Source organism: Caloenas nicobarica, chromosome 3 (assembly GCF_036013445.1).
Source record: "Caloenas nicobarica isolate bCalNic1 chromosome 3, bCalNic1.hap1, whole genome shotgun sequence".
Classification (NCBI taxonomy): domain Eukaryota; kingdom Metazoa; phylum Chordata; class Aves; order Columbiformes; family Columbidae; genus Caloenas; species Caloenas nicobarica.
Genome location: NC_088247.1, coordinates 105781878 through 105794571, shown reverse-complemented (window position 1 = coordinate 105794571; position 12694 = coordinate 105781878). Strand labels below are relative to the sequence as shown.

General features: G+C 38.2%; 1 protein-coding gene across 2 annotated transcripts in view; it reads left to right on the top strand.

Moving 5' to 3' along the window:
- Positions 1 to 12694, top strand: part of FBXO11 (F-box protein 11) — a 77593-nt gene that overhangs the window by 63569 nt on the left and 1330 nt on the right. For both annotated transcript variants that reach the window (XM_065630367.1, XM_065630366.1), the window contains exons 12-22: positions 5620 to 5837; positions 6155 to 6240; positions 6323 to 6417; positions 7473 to 7595; positions 7686 to 7771; positions 8130 to 8206; positions 8320 to 8463; positions 9368 to 9478; positions 10627 to 10734; positions 12015 to 12123; positions 12521 to 12619. In XM_065630367.1, the coding sequence (XP_065486439.1) occupies positions 5620 to 5837; positions 6155 to 6240; positions 6323 to 6417; positions 7473 to 7595; positions 7686 to 7771; positions 8130 to 8206; positions 8320 to 8463; positions 9368 to 9478; positions 10627 to 10734; positions 12015 to 12123; positions 12521 to 12619 (1256 nt within the window). The remainder of the gene's footprint in view (positions 1 to 5619; positions 5838 to 6154; positions 6241 to 6322; positions 6418 to 7472; positions 7596 to 7685; positions 7772 to 8129; positions 8207 to 8319; positions 8464 to 9367; positions 9479 to 10626; positions 10735 to 12014; positions 12124 to 12520; positions 12620 to 12694) is intronic.

The following is a 12694-nucleotide window of genomic DNA, read 5'->3' as shown; positions in this document are numbered from 1 at the left end:
TTGGTTGGGGTTTTTTTCTCATCACTTATGACTGTGAAGTGGGATAAGTACATTCCAGTGCTGAATTCCAACCCTACATGTTCTTTTCCCGTGGGCTTCTGTGCTGGAGTGCTGGCTCTGAAAGGTTCAAGAGTGCTTTGTTTTTCAGTTTCATGCTCTCAGAAAGTTCTTTGTGTTTTGATACTTGTAGAAACATAAACTCTTACTTCTGAACTGGCAATATTCTGACATTTACCATAGTGTTTATGCCAAATGTTTGATAAGCAGGCATTAAAAACACGGCATGGCATTGGCAGCCCTCATGCCTTACGCTGACCGCTCTCGTTGGTTGCCTGAGATGTTACCAGACATTCGTCATAAATTGTATTTAGTAGTTGTATGCAAACTACAGTTCTGATTTACTGTAAGAATAAGCATAATTTTACAGTTTAAAGCTGAAATCTAGCGATAAGTCTTCATTTTCGTTGCTCCCAAATAAGAAATGTAGCACAATTGCTTATTTTTTCCTTTTGATGAAAGAAAATTATAGTAGCATGTGTCTCAGTTGGGTGATGGTGGCTAGTTGGCAGCTCAGTCTTTTGAATACTACAAATCAGATAATTTTCAAGAAGTGTGTATATACAGTCCAAAAAATAGAAATGAAGCTTATTCCAGTTTTTATACAAGACAACATAAAAACCTCAGTTGGCCTTCTGCTGCAATAGCAATTTTTTCCTTTGCGCTAAAAAGTGTTTTGCATCTTGAATGTGGTTTTCTTTACGTTGCATTTTGATTCTTATAAAGTCCAAGAACTCTCAAATAAAGACTATTCCAGGCTTTGGTAGGCAAATTTTTATACACATAATTTTTTATGCTGTCAGACACACTTATTATTATTATTTAATTAAGTTGGTACAGAGGCAGATACTCTTTAGCAGTTAATTTCTTTATATCTTGGTCTCCTCTTTTTCTTGCCCTGCTAGGAATACAAATGTCAATATTTAGGAAGTATTAAAGCTTGCACAACTCTCTCTCTCCATATATATTTTTTTTTCTTTTTTTAATATGTGTGTTGTTCAAAGAATATGTGAAATATCTCTGCATTTCTGTAATGTTGTGATCTTTGAGACTGAGAAAGGAAAGAAGCCCTTTTAGAAATACATGGAAAAAAATTCCTCTGAGAAGAGAAGTAGTGAACAAGATCCCATCAGTTACAAATTTTAACCCTAATCTGTTTCTAAACAGTATTTGATATTTGTTAGACTAGATGAAATGAAGAAAGAAGAAAAAAACAAAAAACCAAAACAACCTAAAAACACAAAGTCAAACTGAATTAGTCTTGATGTCTTAAGAAGTCCTCAGAGCTTGTCCAGCTGTGCAGAAACCCTTCTTTGTTGTGGCATCAGTTTTTTCTGTACACAAAGTAGCGTGTGGAAACACCAACACTACCGTTGCTGTGGTGTTTGTTCACGTTTGCTGTCTCTGTTCAGATCTCAACAGGCTGCAGCGTGTGTTCTTGCCCGCACTTACTGGAACTGTCACCTTGTGCCCACAGCTAACGCTTTGCCTGGTACTTCAGATAAATTTGGTGTACAGAGCTGCTTTTTAGTATTTAGGATATTTCAAGCAGAAGGCTACTGCTAGGGTATTTAGAGCCTCCTTAGTATTTTTGTGCGAGATTGTAATATTTTTTCCATGCACATCCCCTATTCCTTCTTCCTTCTTAATCACAGCGAGCTCTTTTTCTTACTAAGTAGTCTCAGCACTCCCGGATGCTGCATCCTCCAGGATAGTTGATGAATTACAACCAGAAACCATCAAAAAACGCAAGTAAAATACCCAGCATGTTTGAAAATCGTTCTTAGAAGGAGGTGGAGGCAATATAACAAAATTCCTCTGTGCGGAGGAGGAATATTTGACCTTCCTGACCTTAGTAGTTGCCTGACAGAGTCTCCATGAAGGATCTGGTCTGACAGAGCTTGAGAGCTGCAGGCTGGGCAGGTTGTCCGTGCTGTTAGACACAAGCGTTAAGAAAGGAACAGGCTGTTTCTGATGGTGTTACTGGTTATACCTGGAGGAGGCAGTAACCTTTGGGTGTGCAAACACTATTAGTGGGCCTGATGGATAATAGATTATTTAACTCTATACTTAGAAACACAGTTTCTTTGTTATTTCCTTGTTAACAAAATATTTGTTAACTTTCCAAGAAGAAAACGTTGTCTGAACCCATATGTGATTTGCTGGATCCGTAAGTTCCTCACTAAAAAAAAAATTACATAGTTCAAAGGAACAGCAATGGCTTTTGAAGGGGAGCAGCTGTGGTGACTGGAGAAGATACCAAGGATTGCCTGGGGGTATCTTAAAGACAGATAAGTTCAGCCCTTCTCCCTGTGGGGCTGAATTTGGGCCAAAGAAGTTGGTTTCAACAGAGAATGGTGTAGGAAATAGTCAGTCTGGGAAATAAGGTGGCTGCTCGGGGCTGTGGAAGGGCACATCTTTCTGACAAGCAACAGTTCTGTTGGTTTAACTGAATTCAGTTTAATAATTACAGCGTCTCAACCAAGTGCAGAAGTAGACTGGGTTTAACTGCATCAGCTCAAAGTCAGCAGTTCAGCTTAAGCCGTCTCTGCTCGAGGTGGACTGGACTTTTTAATGCAGTTTCTCTTCATGAATATTGCACGTTATAGGATCTTTCCTAGCAGATGACCTTGACTTTCTGACCCAGCAGTCAGCCTTATAAAGGAATCCGAGATGTGGAATATTTGTTTTTCTTCTCTTCCTTTTGAGGAGCACTTTCTTCAGAGAGGCTGACAACAAATTCTCAGTTTCTTCTGGATCAGTGGGCCTACTTTTTTCAAGAAGGTAGAAGAGCAGTCATTTTGAAGGCTTCGTTTTCTGCTTTTGGAAGAAATGACACTTGTACCCTGCCATCAAGTGATGTTATGGGATTCTAGGACATAGTGGGCAGAGTACAATTAATCTCTAGGTACCTCTTCTGTTCCTCTCTGGAGTTGCATATTGTGAATATACATTGGGACAACAAGCAGAAGTGAAGGAGGCTTCTCTTTCACTTCATTTCCAAGCAAGTTTTAAAGTTGGACAGTATATGGTATTGTTTTCAAGAATTAAAAGTATTTGTGCCAAAACTTCCTTACTGCTGAATAACGGTGCTTGCTGAAGCTCACAAAGATACTGCTGACCACATGATAAGGGCTCTGCTGGTTTGCAGCTTCTACAATGGCATCCGAAAGGGCTGTGATGAAGCACATCTGAAATACTTGTTTTCCTTTGCCATATTTCTGTAGTTGTAATGTGTGGAGATACCAGACCATGTATAATAGTATTTTAATTCAAATTATGTATTCCTTTAAGAGGATTAGGCTTTACTTTGTACCAAATTGTCGTCTTACATAAGTTTCTCTTATGGCCTCATTTTAAGTGAAGATGAGGAAAAAGTGTTTCCTTGTAGGATAAGAAGTCCTGAAGACTGCCTGTTGGCATGAAGGTGTATTTCTGAGGAGATCTCCCTTACATTCCCATGTCTGCTGGTGTGTAGCTTCCTCGAGATCTCTGGAAACATCTTAGCTTACTCTGAAGAAGGCTAATCCAAAATACTTGCAATATATTCTGAATATTTACAAAAGTAGTCTTTTTTTCCATTTGACTCTTCTGGTTTTCACCCAAAGGGGCCTGGGGAGCCAGGCTGTGTGCGCTGATCGCTTTTTTGGAGAATGTTTAATCAATGCAGTGCTTTTCCTGGCTGCGATCTTGATTTCCTTATTGAACTGGAGATATTGTTTGCATTTTTGTAATTGAAGTGTTTCAAGTCCCTTAGCAATTCACAGCACATAAGTAACACAACAGTGAAACAGAGTGCTTTCTATCTAGCTTGGCAATAGCTTGAGTAATTTCCATGCAGTAGGTAGTAGAAACTCCAGGACTGACGTACTCTTGGTAGTAGGTCTTGTTGAGTGCAAACACTGGAACCCAGTTACACTGAGCAGTAGGAGGAATTGTGCTTTCTGCAGTAAAACAAGTCTCATGATGAGCGAGACTAAGTAACTACCTTAGGTGGCTGCAGAAAAAAACAGCGTTTGGATGAGGTGCCTTTGAGGGTGACAAAGATGAGTGAAAGTTTAGCCCCTTTCCTTTTTGGCCAAATGTTTTACCTGTGTGTATATATATATATATATATATATATATATATATATATATATACACACACACACACACACACACACACACCTGTATCAGTTCATTAAACAGTCTTTTGCATGACAAGCACTGATGCTGCTGAAACTATAGCTGGAATCATATAGATTGTTTACACTATAGAAGGCTTTGCAGAGTACAGAGAGAGATCCAGGTGAAAAGGAAGAACCAAGATTGGTTCATATTATCTTTCAGCGGTGCATTTGTGGACATAAGGGGCAGTGCAATTTTGGTGGTTTGTCAGCAGCAGAGTCCTGCTCTCAGTGTCATGTGCTCTGTTTTCAGTCTTCCCTTCTGCAGCTGGAGATATTCGGGGTTAGAACTTTCCAAGAGCCTTGCATTCAAGCTTTCCACGAAGTAAAACACATCACTTGGTGATTGTCTTCCATCTCCAATAAGAGATGCATCCTCTCAGTTGTTTGGTTTCTGTTCTTCTAGTTGGGCTAAATAGGCATATAATGCCATTAAAGTTCACCTCAAAGAATTAGGCTGAATTTTAGTATCAAAACGTTCTAAAACTCTGTCAGAAAAATGCTCTGCAAGGACTGGTGCAGTTCCTTTGCATGGCCCTCAAATGAACTGGATCAGATAAATCATTGGGCAGAAAACAACCCTTTTGCCAGATGAATCTTCAGGTGGATCAGTTCTTCGTGCTCCTACCCAAGCGCTTGTTGGCGTAACAGAAGGAGCATGCCTGGGAGGGGTTTGCTGTTTGTTTGTTTGTTTTTCCTCCATAGCTATGCTATTTATAAAGCATTTGTTTAAATACGGTTTTATTGTAGGCCTGCTATTACTATTGCAGTGCCTAAATGGAAGTGTACCTCATTTTAAAAAAAGGTGAGGGGGGAAAAAAAGTTTACCACTTGGCTGCTCAGACCAGTCCAGCCCTGGAAAAATTACTAGTCTCCCACATCTTTATGTCAATATGTATTTATTTTGACTAGTTATTCCCAAGAAATATAGGACATTTCTTCCTAAATAAATCATATTCTTACCAAATATATGTGGTTCTGGATCTGAAAATAAGTAGCTAGTCTTCTCCATAGCCCTGTCCTTTTTCTGTTGGACCTGTGGGCTTTATGGCGTTTGAAAGGGGTCTGATCCTTAGGAGCTGCTAAGGAAACCTGATATTCAGTCCACTTCGAGGAGCTCTATCCAGAGCTGCCTTTTTTCTTTTTTTATATTCCATGGGTAGTAATAAATAGCAATGCAAACACAGTGTCTTTGAAAATATTTTATTTGGAGAGGGGAAAAAAATTATATAGCATCAGTAGCTGTTTTAATTAGCTACATAAGTTCTTCTATATTGTCAATTTTGTTACTGTTTCCTTTTAAATGAGGTTTCTATTTAGAGGGGAGGGAAGGTAGGGAATAACCTTCACTTTAAAAAGAACTTTTACAGTAAACTGCATATTTTTATGTCTTAAGGGTTATTTCGAAAGCTGCAACATACATAGAAACAGGATAGCAGGTTTTGAAGTGAAAGCATATGCCAATCCTACGGTAGTTCGGTGTGAAATCCATCACGGCCAGACTGGAGGAATCTATGTTCATGAAAAAGGAAGAGGACAATTCATAGAGAACAAAATCTATGCAAACAATTTTGCAGGTGTTTGGATTACCTCAAACAGTGACCCAACAATAAGGTATCATTTTCCTCATAGATATTTTATTACTTAGAAGAAGAGATTTGATGGGGATGGGAAAAGTGCAATTTTATTTCATTTTTTTATAATGAACTGTAAATGCTCCTGTCTATGTAAAAATGAAATTGCTGTCTGTGTTCCGTTGAACTGCATTTTTAATTTGCCTGTATACTTGGAAGTATGTATTTCTCAAAGCGACAGAACATAAATTCTTTATTTTAAATCTGAATATGGTACAGTCCTAGACACTACATAAATGGATAGGATTGCACAGTGTATTATAATCATTTCGTAATGTGGATGCTTTTGTTTCTTAGGGGCAATGCAATTTTTAATGGGAATCAAGGTGGTGTTTATATCTTTGGTGATGGAAGAGGCCTTATTGAAGGAAATGACATTTATGGTAAGCTAATTTGCTTATTGCACCTTGAATTCAGAGTAAAAATGAGTATGTAAGTTGTATTAAATAACGTTTTTGTTAACAGGTAATGCATTAGCAGGAATACAGATTCGAACAAACAGCTGTCCCATAGTTCGACACAACAAGATTCATGATGGTCAACATGGTGGAATTTATGTGGTAAGTATTACCTTACAAACAGGCACACAAACTTATTTTCATATAAAGGTTGGAAAAGGCCACTCTATGTAAAATATTTGATTGTACTTAAAATGACTGCATTTCTTATGTTATAAGCTAAGTTAATTGTTATAGACTGAAGCTGGTGCTGATATTTAAAAGATGAAGTCTCTTAGGAATGTCACTAAATTATTTCTGTTACAGAGTGAAAAATGTCAAATGGGATAGAAGATAGAATTTCACCATTTCTTGGATAAAAGCTTTTTAAAGGCTTATTTTTCATAGTAGTTTGTCATTATTTTTTTAAAAAGTTAGAAATTTGTTCAGCTTTTTTGGAGTGTGATGTGTTTACCACTTAAATCAGAATTTTTTTTTTTTTGCTTCCAGGATGATATACATTGCAATTGCTGTACAGTCGTGTATTGTAAAAGTGAGGAATAAAGCGCAGTTTCCAGCATGTGCAAGGGCTCTGCTAATTGAACTGAAAGAGCTGACAGGTTCCCTTAACCAACATTAGATTTTGAGAAATATTTGCGTATCTTTCTGCCAAAATTCACCTAAGGTTCAGCTAACGCTGCGAGCGTGCAGCTTCATCAGTTCATTCTGTAAATCTAACCAGAACAGCTTACCCTGACCAAGAACCCTGTTGCTTTATTTTTAAGCACAAACACGTGGTAAAGAGAGTTAGTGAAGGGGCGTGCCAGGTTTTTGTCAGTCCGGCAGACAGGGTTGGGTGCCACAGCTCTCACCTGCTTGCCTGGCACTGGGGAGGTGCCTCTGCCACCAACAGCCGGCAGAGATGTGCAAATACTGCTGCAGAGCCTCGCAATATAGTGATTTACATGCAGACCGGTCCTTCGTTTCATGGCAAACATTCAAAATCATGATGTATTGTTATTAAAACAAACAACACCTCTGAAAGTATTTACTCAAATAGAAAAAAAATTACTTTGCTACAGTAAAGAAGCCGTTTTGGGGAGGGCTGGATGTACAGCCAGAAAAACAGTATTGGCAGTTAGCAGGTTTTCTCAACTCTTAAATTGTCTTGTATTTAGCATGAAAAGGGACAAGGTGTGATTGAGGAAAATGAAGTTTACAGCAATACTTTGGCTGGAGTCTGGGTGACAACAGGGAGCACTCCAGTCTTGAGGAGAAACAGAATACACAGTGGGAAACAGGTGAGTTTTGCTCTGTGGTTACAAGGGGGCCATAAGGAAGGAAGTTTTTCTGTGGTTTTGGAACTAATAATTTAATTCTTCATGCATTAGGTCGGAGTTTATTTTTACGACAATGGACATGGTGTGTTAGAAGACAATGACATCTATAATCACATGTACTCGGGGGTTCAGATAAGGTAAAATGTATTCTGATTTTATGTCAAAACAGACATAGCTGCTTTTGTACTCTTTTGTGTCTCTCTTGTTTTCATTTTATTTCTAAAAATAACTTTTTTTTGAAATCCAGTATGTCTGAATATCCTCTGCTTCAACTTAGAAGGAAGGCATTACTAATGCAGCCTGGATAGTGACTGGAATTTGTGGTCCTTGAAGTCTGTAAAGCTAAAATCTGTTTGCATGTGTGGAAATAACTGTATTTTAGTAAGAGTTTCAAGCAATGAGGTCTATTGGGCACTTCAGTAGAGGTGTTTTAAATGTTTGGCCTTGGGAGATAGTAAACTTTTAAATAACTTATTTGCTTACGTTTCTCTCTAGAACTGGAAGCAACCCCAAAATTAGACGCAACAAGATCTGGGGTGGTCAGAATGGTGGTATTCTTGTTTATAATTCTGGTAGGTTTGTTTTTTTCACGTTTATCCAGAATTGTTTATGTTCTGCAACATTATCTTTTCCCATTTATTATCCTTTTTGATTTTATTTTTTTCCACCCTTCCTTCAATTTTAGGGCTTGGATTTATAGAAGACAATGAAATTTTTGATAATGCAATGGCTGGTGTATGGATTAAAACAGACAGTAATCCTACACTAAGAAGAAATAAAATCCATGATGGAAGAGATGGAGGCATCTGTATATTTAATGGGGGAAGAGGTAGTTTTTTCCCTTACTGGCATATACTGAATATTCTGGATAAGGGTTTAACTTCAGATTAAGCAGTATGCTTTTCAGAATGCTCTTTAGAAACCTAGGTCTTGTCTTTTGAAGTAATAAAATAGTTATAACAAACACACAGTGATGCTTTTTAGCCTTAATACATCAGTAATGCTGAACTCTGTGGGAGGCAGAGAGGTAATTAATCTCATCCAAGACTGTTAGATTGCTGCTTAGGACAGTCCATTTATCCCATCTGCTTTTGTAAGCTTTGCCTTTGGACTGAAAGACGGTATTGAATTCAATTCGTATAGCCAAAATTGTGCATCTGAACAGTTCAGGTTCTGCCAGTGTCAAAGATTTTGGGGGAAAAAAAAGACAGGTCTTTAAGGAATCTTTTGTACACTTGTAAATTTAGAAGGAGTCTTCCTCTGAAGTCCCAACTGTTACATGTCCTGATATCAGCTTCTAGTATTTTGCAGATAATCACTTGCTGGAAATGAGCTTTAAGTTAAGCATTTTAAAGTAATCCTGTCTCGCAGAAACAAAAATGCAAGTTAAGCTTTTCTTTGGCAGGCTGCTTGTTTTAGAAGATGAGAACAGATGTTAGAAAAATTGAAGAAAAGGTTGGAAAATGGAAAGTCTTAGTGTTTCCTCAAAAATAAAACTTGAGGTTTCTGTAATGGTACCTACAATCCCAAATTCTATTCTGTATACTGAAAAAATACGCTTAAGTGATTACACACTGAGAATGACTTTAAACTTCAGTGATATCGGTGGGTGTTTGCTGAATTAAGGGAATTAGCAGGATGACGATACATGAGATCTTTTGAAAACATTTAACAGAACAGGTACAGGCAAGGAAATGTTAACAAAGTGACATGTTATGTTTGGTCTGTCTTAGGTCTTCTGGAAGAGAATGATATCTTCAGGAATGCTCAAGCCGGTGTTCTTATCAGCACCAACAGCCACCCTGTGCTAAGGAAAAATCGAATATTTGATGGATTTGCTGCAGGTTTGTGTTGCTTAAATCAAATTTTGAAGTGTTAGAGCTTAGAGTAAGCTCTTCACAAAGCTAACTCTGAGTTTCTTTACCCCACAGTATTTAGACATTTTAACAGAGATTGGGATATCCCTCAGTGTATTCTAGAAGTCATTTAAGAATTCAGAACTGTAGCCAGAATCTTTACAGCAGTCTCTGGAATTACTAACATGTTGAGAAACAACACATATTCTGCCTTCTCATTTTTCTCTGAAATACTTTTAAATTATTTTATTTTAGAAGTAATTGATAAAGCTGTCTAGGACATATTTATAGTCGATATGCTGGATGCTAGTTTGAATATTTTATCAGTGCTTCACAACCTAGAAAACAGAGCAGATACGCTTAGAGAGATTTGGATTGCATCTCAAGTTAAACTTTCTCACTCCACAAATTCGAAAAATTATTAAGACGAGCATTTCTTATTCCAAAAGAGATAAAGAAAGTTTAATCGTAATTTTTGTGCAATTTACTGTTTAATGATCGCAGTTCCATCCAACTTGCATTCCATTCCATTTCAACTAAACTTGCATTCTTGAGTTTTCTCCCGTCTTTCTTTCAGAAGAAGCAAGTTTTCTGAGAAGAGCCTCTAAAGGTGTTGTTTCAGTGTGGTGGGGGGGAAGGATAGGTTGCTGTCAAGAGCAGTCCTGGACAAATGACTTGGAAGACACAGGTTACTGATAAAAGTTAAAATTTAAAGAAATGGATTTTAGGTGCCCATCTTGAGAAATTTTTTAAAAAGATATTGTAAAAAGGGTAAGGTATGTGCACAAGAACTTTGAAATATACATAAAGATGACACCTTTAAGCACTCAAAGATCATATTCCCCTTGAAAATACATGATCATAGTACTGGTTTATTATCAGATAAACCAGTAGTATATTGTTACTGCCAGAAGCCATGCATGCCAGCTGTAGCTCTTTGAAAGGATTCCACAGAAGTATTTGGACTTCAGTTTTATAGCAAATTACAGTGCAGTTTCTAGCTATATAATTTTCCTTTTTTTCTCCTGAGTTTATGATAGTTTAAAAAAATAAACTATAGTTCATGAGAAAGGTACAATTGCACAATCACTAAGGCCCTCTCTCCCCTCTCTCCCGTTTTTTCTTTCCCAATAAAGGTATTGAAATAACAAATCATGCAACTGCAACATTAGAAGGCAATCAGATTTTCAACAACCGCTTTGGAGGTTTATTTCTAGCATCTGGTGTCAATGTCACGATGAAAGGTGAGCCGGAGCCCTTATTGGTTGTGTTTGTTCACTTTACATTTTTTTATTTGATGCTGCTTTTTGGGTTTATCATACCACTTTTTTACATTTTTGGCTCAGATTTGCTACCACCTTAAGCTGAGTTGTAACTAAGAGTTTCAGCTGAAGGCTAAGCTATTTTACTTTTTTTTTAAAGCCACAAACTTTCAAAGGTAACTTCAGGTTTTCCTGTCGTATTTAAACTCTGTTACTAGTAGCTCTTTTGTCTCAGAATTTTTCCTGAACTGGTTACTGGTCTTTGGCCCATCTTGAATTCCAATTCTAAGTTAGTATAATGGAAAGTCTTTTGCCACATATCTGAAAACAAGTGTCCAGTAAAGAAACATGCCTCACTTCGCTTTTAGGATGTAAAAGCATGAATATCCACAATCCCACTTTTTCAGAAAATAGGAATGGTTTAGATGCATGAAATGCCCATGGGTAGTGAGGGAGTGTGCATGAAACAAGATCCTCTTGGAGGAGGTTGGAGTGATGGTTTTGAATGCCAGACAGCTCCGGCAGGTTATCGTAGAAGAAAAAGGTTTGGTTTGCAGAGGTTTCGGCTGCAATTGTTTGCCTTTACCTGGACAGTTCTTTACACCACTGCTCCTGCGTCAGTCTGTGCTGCGATGCTACTGGGTGCAGACAAAACCAGTTTGAGGTGCGCTTTGGGACTTGACAGAAGATCCAGTAGCCGAATAGCAAGAGAGGGTTATCAAATTTGCTGTGGCTTGGACACATCTTTTAAACGCTGGAGGGGGTCAGACCTAATTCCCACTTCTGTTGTTGTGGAAGGTGCCTTATTCTTAAACTCCCCGGGAAGAAGAGACAGACTTTTCTGCTTTCGAAGGGGTGTGTAAAAGTCCTCAGGGTAGGCAAGAGGCTTTCAAACATTTGAGTTTCGGACTTCTCAAAAGAAAATGTAAGTCCAAGAGACAGGCTTGTTTCTCTAACCATCTATTCAAAAACCAGTTCACAAGGAGTATTTAAATGTTGATCGGGTATTTTATGCACATGCAAAGAGGAACAGTGTCACTGGTCTGAGTGCACTGCACTGTCTGGGCATCTGCCTTGTCCTGTGGCATTGAGGATTTGATATGCCGAAATGCCAAAACTAAAATGCAGGCATAGAACTGTTCCTAATAGGTTTAGCTCTTAAAAAGCTGGGGGGAGGGCTCTCTGCTTTACCACCTCAAGAAATAAAAAGTCACTGATCCAGGCGTGATTAGTTCTTGGCTTTTTTTTCCCCCCCCCAACAGATAACAAAATAATGAACAATCAAGATGCCATAGAAAAAGCTGTCAGTAGAGGCCAGTGTTTATACAAGATATCCAGTTACACCAGCTATCCGATGCATGACTTCTACAGGTAACAGGTTATTTTCTGTCACCTACAGCAGTGTTTTCAAATAAACACAATTTCTCTTTTTAGCAAGACCCCTAAAACAATTGCCCTATGTCTGTTAACGCACAAATGTGTGCTCTTCCTCAGCTGCAAGAGAAGGGATTAAACAAGTTCCCATTGTCTGGAATTTATGGTGGGTTTGAAGAAAACCTATTGTTACTGTGAGCCTGAGGTATTACACAGCAGCACTGCTTTTTTTTGAAACAAGCAACGAAAGTATGCTGTGAAATCCTAGTCCATGTAAAATTATCAAGTTCTAGTGTTTTGCACACATCCTTCCTTTGGTGTTCTTTTTCCCCCACGCCTTCCCCAAGCACTTTACTCAGTTTTTGATTCGTGCCTAATGTGATTTTTACCTCAGGTGTCACACCTGTAACACCACAGACCGCAATGCCATATGCGTGAACTGCATCAAGAAGTGCCATCAAGGACATGACGTAGAATTCATTAGACATGATAGGTACGTTTCAAACGAGTATGTTGAGTGGTTTTGACAACACAAGTAAAGCAGAAACTAAAGAGCTTATCTTTCCTC